Source organism: Aotus nancymaae, unplaced genomic scaffold (genome assembly GCF_030222135.1).
Source record: "Aotus nancymaae isolate 86718 unplaced genomic scaffold, 86718_ANA_hifiasm-v0.15.2.pri h1tg000067l, whole genome shotgun sequence".
NCBI classification, from domain to species: Eukaryota; Metazoa; Chordata; class Mammalia; order Primates; family Aotidae; genus Aotus; species Aotus nancymaae.
In genome coordinates this window covers 27,887,882-27,897,705 of record NW_026988482.1, presented here as the reverse complement: position 1 = coordinate 27,897,705, position 9,824 = coordinate 27,887,882, and the positions used below count along the sequence as shown (strand labels likewise).

At 52.8% G+C, this 9,824-nt stretch overlaps 1 protein-coding gene across 1 annotated transcript in view; it reads left to right on the top strand.

Annotated features, from left to right (window-relative positions):
* The first annotated feature begins 6,065 nt into the window (after positions 1–6,065).
* The window catches only part of TKT (transketolase), a 29,074-nt gene continuing 25,315 nt past the window's right edge, over positions 6,066–9,824 (top strand). The window contains exon 1 of the mRNA XM_021671641.2: positions 6,066–6,206. Coding sequence (XP_021527316.1) covers positions 6,100–6,206 — 107 coding nt within the window. The 5' untranslated portion in view covers positions 6,066–6,099. The remainder of the gene's footprint in view (positions 6,207–9,824) is intronic.

Genomic DNA, 9,824 nt, shown 5'->3' with positions numbered 1-9,824 from the left:
CCTCCAGAAGAAAATTTCAGGCATTGAGAGGAGAGATAGATGTATTAAAACTCAGTCAACCTACATGCCCCTTTTGGGTACTCAGGAGCAAGGCTGTCTACTCAGCACATGAGGGCACAAGCTTGACACTCACCCCACGAGGACTCCTCCCAGGCCCCTGCAGGCAGCCAACCCTGGATATGAATCAAAGACAGTGTCCTGAGGACCCAGCGCTGGATGTCGGCTCCTTTGCAAGCCCTGTGCTGGCTTGGGGCTTCCAGAGGCTGGCCCAGGCATGCCCCGGGAGCACACTCGTGGGCCCAGCCCTGCCAAAGCAATGCCCAGTGCTGTCACTCAGGAACGCAGCTGCCCAGGGCCCATTCATGCCTCATCAGTGCCCACTTGGTGAGCATGCAGGAGCACATCAGGATGGCTTTGCCCTGAGTTTATGTGGATAGCAAAGCAAGGACAGAAGAGGCACCACCAAGCTCCCACTGCCTGGGGCTTTGCTCCCAACCCAAAAACATCCAGGGCAGCAGCCTGGCTTATGAAACACAGGAGCGGCTTTACATAATCATAGGAAACGAAGAGAAAATGTGTGTTCAGAAAAATGCAACTTGGCCCCAACTTCACTAGCTACTTTTTCAAGATAGAATTTTATTTTTCTTTTTTTGTTTGTTTTGTTTGTTTGTTTGAGACAGAGTCTAGCTTTGTCTCCCAGGTTGGAACACAGTGGAGTGATTTTGGCTCACTGCAACCTCCGCCTCCCAGGTTCAAGTGATTCTCCTGCCTCAGCCTCCCAAGCAGCTGGAATTACAGGCCCCCACCAAAACACCCAGCTAATTTTTGTATTTTTAGTAGAGACAGGGTTTCGCCATGTTGGCCAGGCTGGTCTGGAACTTCTGACCTCAAGTGATCCACCTGCCTTGGTCTCCCAAAGTGCTGGGACTACAGGCATGAGTCCACGCCCAGCCTATTTTGCTATTTTCCTGATTGTAAAAGTCAACCATCGGTGGGTCTCTTAACAACAAACGTGAGGGGTGTGTGAGCATCGTCTGTGAGTGTGAATGTGAGTGTCAAACAGTTCCTGCAACCTGGGGTTCCTCATGCCTGACTTAAGTGCAGCCCCCTCTGGGTTCCCAAAGCACAGGGGACATGAAAAGGTGGGACATGACTTCCTGACACTGCCAGTCTCCCATGCCAGGGCATTTCAGGCTGAAAGGCAATTCAGAACTCTCTGCTCCACATTCCATTCTAGGCAGCCACTACAATCCATCAGCACTGTCTCGGTGATCAAAGCCATCGTCCAGTAACACTGGGTGGCACCCCTCAGGCCCCCGACCCCCCTCAGGTCCCTTTTAGTGATCCTGGAGATCCCTGGGGAGTGGCTGTGGGTAACTCTTGGTGGGGACTCGCATTATCCTGGATCCTCTGAGGGTGCCCTTCTCCCTAGTGCTGCACAGGTCCTGGGGGACAGCTCAGATTCCAGCATGTGGCTCTGCTCTCAGGTCACTATGGCCTCTGCTGGCACCTGATGCCGGCAGCGAGACATTTGTGCCACTTCCTACCCTCCAACAGAGCACCTTTGTGTCTCAGTTTCTGGAAAGGCCAGAATGAAGGGCACTAGCACTTGCTGGCTGTGTGTCCTCAGGCACACCACTTGACATTCATGCTTTCATTCTGCAGGCATTCATTGAGTACCTATTGTATATGAGACCCAGTTGTAGTCCCTGGGGATAGAGCCAGGGACAAGAGACTGCATCCTGGCTCTCCTGGAGCTGACAGATCATGTAGATAGGCAGATAGCCCTACAGAGACCAAGACAGGCGGTGTGACGGGAAGCATGGCTGTACATCCAGGCCATGTGAGGAGCCTCAGGAAGGGCTCTGCTGGCTCAGGGGGCAGCCTGTGCAACACCTCTAGGAGGGGGTGGGCTTGGTGTCTTTTAAGGAATGCAAGGTCAGTGTGGCTGAGATGAGTGGGGCTGGGGAACCTGAATTTTATTCAAAGGGTGGAGGAAGAACAATTTGGGAGTTAAGCCGGGGAGGAACAGTTCTCTGGCAGCCATGGGGAGGGTGAATAGGAGGCTGGGAGAAGGTGGGGTGTGAGGGCAGCAGGGAGCCAGATATTAGCTGGAAGCCAGACAGGATCCCAGGGCTTTCTCCCAAGTGCCATATGACTTCTGAGGTGTGTGTGTTTGAATAAAGACCCCGGGACATAGGGACAAGGGAACCACCCTGATCAAACTGGGTGCTGGTAACACCTCCAGCTAGCCCAGGATTCTGGATCTGAAGCTGACCTTCAGGAAGACCAAGAGTTCTTAAAATAAGGCTGACCCCTTGGGCCCTGTGAAAGGGAAAACACTCAAACTCTGTTTTTCCTCTGTGCTCGCACCACAACAATCAACACAAAAGGTTTCTGTGATCAGATGTGTGGGGGTTTCTCCCCACGCACCCAGCAAGCAATCAATTCTGCAGCGACACCAGCTGGGTGCCCTCCAACTCCATTCCATTCTGATGCAAATTACCTGAAGATAGCCTCAGAAACCACAGGTTTGAGGGTTCAGTCCCCCAAGACCACCTCCTCCTTCGCATGAGTCACAAGATTGGGACTGAGCAGCTTCAAGCTGGGGTTCCCACCACTCCCTCTTTGTGTTCAATTAATTTTCTAGAGCAGCTCTCAAAACTCGGGAAAGCACATTTATTGGTTAGTTACAAAGGATATCTTAAAGGATACAAATATACAGCTAGGCAAAGAGATACATAGGGAAGGTCCCTGGTGAAGGAGCGACTGTTTCCACAGAGCTGGAATGTGCACCCTCCCAGCACATGGATGAGCTCTTGTGAGCCTCCATGTGTTCTGCTGTCCAGAAGCTCCTGAACCTTGTCCAGAAGCTCCTGGATAGAGATGATTGACAATCTTGTGGAAACGTGATTAGACCAAAACTATATGATCTAATACTAATCGACTGAGTGGGGAAACCCAGCAAGACCTGTGTGTCCTGACTCTTGGCCTCTCTGGGAAGCTCACTGTCTGGTAAAAGGGCAAACCCTTGAAATCCTTTGAAAGCTCTGTGCCTTCCAACTCTGTGGCCTTTAGAGCAGTGGCTCCCTAAGGGAGTGGCCTCAATTTCCCCACCTGCCTAACGGGACTCATCCTTATCACTCTGCACCCACTCTGGTCTTCCCTTCTCATGGGTATGGGACAGAACCCCTTCTCATGGGGATCTAATGACCTACAATTACACCAGGTAGGTGAGAGAACTTATTTATGGCCAGCTCCAAAACAGACCGCCAGGAGGAGATCCTGCCATGGGGAAAGGAGCAGGTGAAATAATGAGGGTAGGAGAAGGCTTCAGAGACTGTTTCTGAGGTCTGCTCCTGACGCCTAAAGCACCCCAATGGTATAACAAGGGCTGGGAGGACTTCTAAGCCAGGAACCTATATATGTATATCATAATGTCACAGGCCCCATTCATGTAGAACCCCGAGAGGAGAGGAAGCTGCTCTGAGGTCCCTGGAGCCCCAGGTGGTGGGGAGGGGACAATTTTCTTTCTATTACTTCTAGGTGCTCAGAGCCATGGTGAGCCCTGTGCCATTGTCAGAGACCAGAGGGGGCGCAGAGTGATAAGGATGAGTCCCCTTAGGCAGGTGGGGAAACTGAGGCCACTCCCTTAGGGAGCCACTGGCCTAAGGGCCACAGAGTTGGAAGGGACAGAGCTTTCAAAAGGTTTCAAGGGTTTGCCCTTTTACCAGTGAGCAGACTGAGGGCAGAGGTGGCACTTGCCAGGCCTCTGAGGGTGGCACATCCTTGGGCCCCCCTCATTCCAATTGTAGCCCAGAGTCCTCACCAGCCAGACACCATAGGGCAGTCTCTGCAGGCTGGGCCAGCGGGAGCCAGGCACTATGGGATGCCATACTTAGGATCTGATTGGGCATCTGGGGGCCAGGCCAGCAGAGGAGCACCTGGAGGCGAGCTGGGGACTCACTCAAATTCAGGCCATTGTCTCATAACCCAGAACTCTCTGAGTATGGGCAATGCAGGGAGGACACAGAGGACACAGGATGGCCACTGGTGCCTCTTGGCCCTCTCAGGGTTTTAGCTCCCTGCCCAGCCGCCCATTCGAGGGTCTTGCCTTTATCTTCCTCTGTCAAATGGAGCTTCTTCCTCTGCAAAATAGGCATTGCAGGCAGTATGGACCTTACTGGCCAAGTGTGGTGGGCGGATTGATTGAGACAGTGTCTGTGATGAAAGTCCCCTCCCTACTCCCACTCTGGGGAGCCTCATCCCTCTGGGGACCATGGGGTGTGGTAACAGTAGTGGTGGGTGCCCCTGTCCCTACAGACCTGGAAGCAAACCCAATAATCTCCCTAAGAGTCAGCAGTGTTTCTAGGCCCTAATAATTTGTAAGGGGTCTTCCCTAGTAATTTCTCAGTCATCACCACCTGGCATTGTCGTTGTTACCACTATCTTATTCTCATTTTCAATAATCCCCATCCCCTGTGCAGGTCTCTAAAGCCCAGAGTGGCTGGGCACCAGGGCTCATGCCTGTAATCCAGACACTTTGGGAGGCAGAGGTGGGCGGATGGCTTGAGCTTAGAAGTTCCAGACCTGCCTGAGTAACATGGTGAGATCCCATCTCTACAAAATAGACAAAAATTAGGCGGGCATGGTAGTATGCACCAATAGTCCCAGCTACTTTTGAGGCTGAGGCAGAAGGATCATTTGAACCCAGGAGGCTGATGCTGCAGGGAGCCATAATCACTCCACTGCACTCCAGCCTGGGTTGACAGTGGGTGACTGACCCCATCTCAAAGAAAAAACAGCTTTTTTTTTTTTTTTTTTTTTTTTTGAGACCAAGTCTCCCTCTGTCTCCAGGCTGGGTGCAGTGGCACCATCTCGGCTCAATGCAACCTCCACCTCCTGGGTTCAAGCGATTCTCCCGCCTCAGCCTCCTGAGTAGCTGTGACTACAGGTACATGACACCACACCCAGCTGATTTTTGTATTTTTAGTAGAGACGGGATTTCACCATGTTAGCCAGGATGGTCTCCATCTCTTGAGCTCATTATCTGCCCGCCTTGGCCTCCCAAAGTGTTGGGATTACAGGCATGACCCACCGTGCCCAGCCGGAAAAAACGATTTTTATTTATTTATTTATTTATTTATTTATATTTTTTTTAAAGATGAGATTTCACCATGTTGGTCAGGCTGGTCTTGAACTCCTGACCTCAGGTGATTCGCCCGCCTTGGCCTCCAAAGTGCTTGGATTACAGGCGTGAGTCACCATGCCCGGCCAACAATTTTTTTTAATTATTAAAAAATAGTAATAGTTGGCCGATCGAGGTGGCTCACGCCTGTAATCCCAGCACTTTGGGAGGCTGAGGCGTGAGGATTACCTGAGGTCAGGAGTTTGAGACCAGCTTGACCAATATGATGAAAACCCGGCTCTACTAAATATACAAAAATTAGCCGGGTGTGGTGGCGCACTCCTGTAATCCCAGCCACTGTGGAGGCTGAGACCAGAGAATCGCTTGAACCTGGGAGGCGGAGGTTGCAGTGAACCGAGAACGCTCCATTGCATTCCAGCCTGGGCGACAACAGTGAAACTCCGTCTGAAAATTCTGCTACTACTAATAGTAAAGTCAGGCACTCTCTTGGGGCTGGGATTGGTCCGCTGGCACCCAGCAGCCTAGCGACCTTGATTGTCCTTGCCAAGCCTCAGTTTGTTCATCTCTAAAATGGGATTACCCGTGACAATTCCACGGAGGACTGTGTGGAAGAGGGAGACAGAGAGGCCTTCGAGGCAAGAGCCAAGCCTCGAACTTTGAGTTGTTAGTTGTGCTATCATTATTGGTGTGTGTGGTTAACTGCGAACCCAGCAGTCCGCAGCCGCCCAGCTCTGAGGCAGGCAGGGGCGGAGAGCGGGTAGGAGGTGGCCCCGGACGGGGCGGGGCCAGAGGCCTGGGGTGATCCGAGCCCCGCCTCCTCCCCGCCCCGCCCCTCCCGGAGTCTTAACGCGTCCCCGCCCCGCGCCCGGCCTCGGCTGCCGCTTGTCGCCGCAGGAGCCGCCGCTACCTCTGCGTGTCCGCGTGTGCGCCCGGTCCCCGCCCGCCGCACCATGGAGGGCTACCACAAGCCTGACCAGCAGAAGCTGCAGGCCCTGAAGGACACGGCCAACCGCCTGCGCATCAGCTCCATCCAGGCCACCACGGCAGCGGGCTCCGGGTGAGTGCGCAGCGCGGGCCGGGGGGCGTCTGTAGCGGCCGGGGTCGCCGCTGGCTGGGAGTCGCGCTGCGCGGTGCCACGACAAGGAAGGCGGCCCGGGCGCCATCGGAGGGCGGAGACGCGCACCTCACAGGGCCCCGGGCTGCAGGCGCCCTTCCGCTGCGCCGCGCACTCACACTGCTGCCCGGGCTCGGCCGCGTGGGCCCCGGTGTCCCTTGCGCCCCAGGCCGGCTCTGTCCCCCGCGGGACTCCGGCCGCGCCGCTGCACGGTGGCGCGGGGGATGGGCTCACGACTCGCCAAGTCCCCTTTAGGGCGATGCCGGGAAGGCCACCATTATTGCTGTTGCCGAAAACGCAGCCCTCGTAACCCTCTCCACCACCCGGCTGTGTGGGCGCTGCCGGGAGTGTTCCCCTCTCCAGATGGGGAAACGGAGGCTCCGAGTGAGTCAGCTGCCTAAAGTTACACACAGGGAGATCTGGGATTTGAGCCCCAGCAGTCCAACTCCAGAGAGCCTGTTTTAACTCCTCTTGCAGGTCCTCCCGACCTGACTACGCTCCCCCTCCCCCCGTCTCCTGACACCCCCGGGTTGGGCCGAGTTTGGAGTAGGGGGCTGCTTAGACGCCAGGCAGCGGCAAGCTGATCGGGGAAGAGGGAGGAGGATGGTGGCACGTGGATGCAGAACCTTGGCATCCATTGTAAAGGGGAGGTCTATGATTTGACCTGGGCGGGAGGGGGCGGAGGGGAAGGAGACTGAGAAGGCTGAGCGCCGCAAGGACGGAGTTCCAGGGCCCTAGCGCCGGGAATGAAGTCGTGGGGCAAGGCCAGCCACCAGGGGCTCTTTCTCCCTGGCAGGGCCTGGCGCGCCCATCCCCCAAGATCCTTCCCCGGCCAGCCCTTCTGGCCCAGGAGGTAGACAAAGGCAGTTGCTGATCCCAAGGAGCCTCCTCTGTAGCGGGGACAGGGATAATTAATGAGGGCCACCGTTCATGCAGCTGGATGTATCCAGTAGAGTGGTTGAGGAGGTCAGCCAGTGAAGTACTTCCTAGCCTGCTTCCAGCTCTGTAAAGTGGGGACAGTAATGGCACTTACCACGCTGGATGATTTCAAGGATTCCAGTGCTCTACTTAGAGGCTGCTATGAGGCCACAGTGCCAGCAGTGTGCCGGGCTCATGACAGGGTTGTGAGGGTTGCGTGGTGGATGATTTCCAGGGACCTTCCCAAACAAGCTCTGTGTTTCAGACAGTCAAGAGTCTGGCTTCTGGCCAATTTCATACAGGATATATTATTAAGAAGTAAATCTTTTTCACCTTTCTGGGTGGATACACATTCACCCTTTGTGCCTTTAAGACAACCTGTTTCATCCTGTCCCTAAGGGGTCAGCACTTTTTCTTTGCTCTTTTCAATAAATAGCGTTTAGGTTAAAAAAAAAAAAAAAAAAATCCCTCAGAAGGGATTAGATGTCTTTCTCAAAAGCCCTTCCCCCACCCACACCCACTTCCTTGCACACTTTGGACCTGTTAGCTCTCCTAGGTTTGTATCAGTCTTACCACGTGTGTGGGGTATCTCCTGCTTAGGCAGGGACCTGGCTTACTCAGCTCCCCCTTCGCCAGCCTGGCACACGGTAGCTGTGCACACCTTGTGTGGCCTGTTTGGTACTATTGAACCTGCTACCTTTGGCCATTTCAGGGGGTCTGAGGTCTAACTGGAGAGAGACAGCAATTAGCCAGCTAAGTAGTATTGCACATCTGAGCATCTTACAGGGCTAGATAAAACATGCAGGTATTTACAGGGTTTCTGAGCTGCCAAGTAGGTATCTGTGGTATGACACAGGGTCATCATTCATTGCATCCTGAAAATAACCCTGTGAGATACATTGTGTTGTATTCACATTTTATAGATGGGGACATTGAGGCTAGTGTGCTAAGTTACTTGCCCAAGCTGGTAATTGGTGGCCATTCCATACTGTCTGGTGGGGCTCATGCTGTCAGGAATGCTTCTTGGTGGGGCATACTTGTAATCACAGCACTTTGGGAGGCCGAGATGGGAGGACTGCTTGGGCCCAGGAGTTCCAGACCAACCTGGGCAACACAGTGAGACCCCATAACTTAAAAAAAATTTTTTTTGAGATGGAGTCTTGCTCTATTGGCTAGGTTAGAGTGCAGTGGCACTATCTTGGCTCACTGCAATCTCTGCCTCCCGGGTTCAAGTGATTCTCTTCCCTCAGCCTCCCTAGTAGCTGGGATTACAAGCAACTGCCACCACACCCAGGTAATTTTTGTATTTTTATTAGAGATAGGGCTTCACCATGTTGGCCAGGCTGATCTTGAACTCCTGACCTCAGGTGGTCCACCCATCTTGTCTTCCCAAAGTGCTGAGATTGCCCACTGTGCCCAGCCAAAAAATTTTTTTTAATTATCTAGGTGTGGTGATGTGTACCTGTAGTCCCAGCTACTTGTGAGGCTGAGGCAGAGGATCACTTGAGCCCAAGAGGTTGAGACTGCAGTGAGCCTTAAACATGCCACCACACTCCAGCCTTGGCGACAGAGCAAGACCCTGTCTCAAAAAAAAAAGAAAGAAAGAAATGAAAAGTAGTTGGGCATGGTGTTGCATTCCTGTAATGCCAGCACTTTAGGAGTCCAAGACGGGAGGATCACTTGAGGCCAGGAGTTCAAGACCAGCCTGGGTAACATAGCAAGACCCTGTCTCCAAAAGTAAATAGGAATGCTTCAGCCAGGCACGATGGCTCACGTCTGTAATCCCAGCACTTTTGGAGGCGTAGGTGAGTGGATCATGTAAAGGTCAGGAGATCAAGACGAGCCTGGCCAGCATGGTGAAACCCCATCCCTACTAAAAATACAAAAAATTAGCCAGGTGTGGTGGTAGGTGCCTGTAATCCCAGTTACTCGGGAGGCTGAGGCAGGAAAATCACTAGCACTCGGGAGGCAGAGCTTGTAGTGAGCCAGGATTGCACCGTTGCACTCCAGCCTAGGCAACAAGAGCGAAACTTCATCTCAAAAAAAAAAGAAAAAAAAAAAAGAATGCCTCTTGGGCAAGTGGTCTGTGCCAGGCTGGAGAATGGTGAAAAAGGTGAAGGGGAAGACCAGGTACAACCATGGTGGATATTAGTCAGTTTGAAAGGCACTTGGAGAGAAATAAGATATACAAGTGTAGGGTGCTCTGAAAGAGTGGGGTGTCAAGCGGGTCTCCTCGTTCTTTGTTAGGCAAAGTCTGATTTCCCCACCACCTTTCCTCTTCCGGAAAGATACTGTGGTGACTGAGAGTTACACCATGTTTACATTGTAATGCCTTGGAGGGGGAAGCTCACTGAACTCAAAAAGTATCCATTTGCAAAAGAAAAAAAAGATATGTAAAATACAGTGGCTGTGTGTATGTATATGTTTAAAATATGCAAAAAAGTAGGAAAAACTTATTTTTCAGAAGGAAGTAACATTGCTATGCAACCATAATTTGAAAGGTGTGTGCCAAGAGTGTGTTTGTGTGTGTGCATACAAGCTAATCAAGGAAGACTTGAGACACAGGCAGTGTTCTGTTTCTGGTCCCCAGATGTTTATCTTGAGACCCACTGTCCCCTCACTGCAGTGAGGCATAGAGTGAAG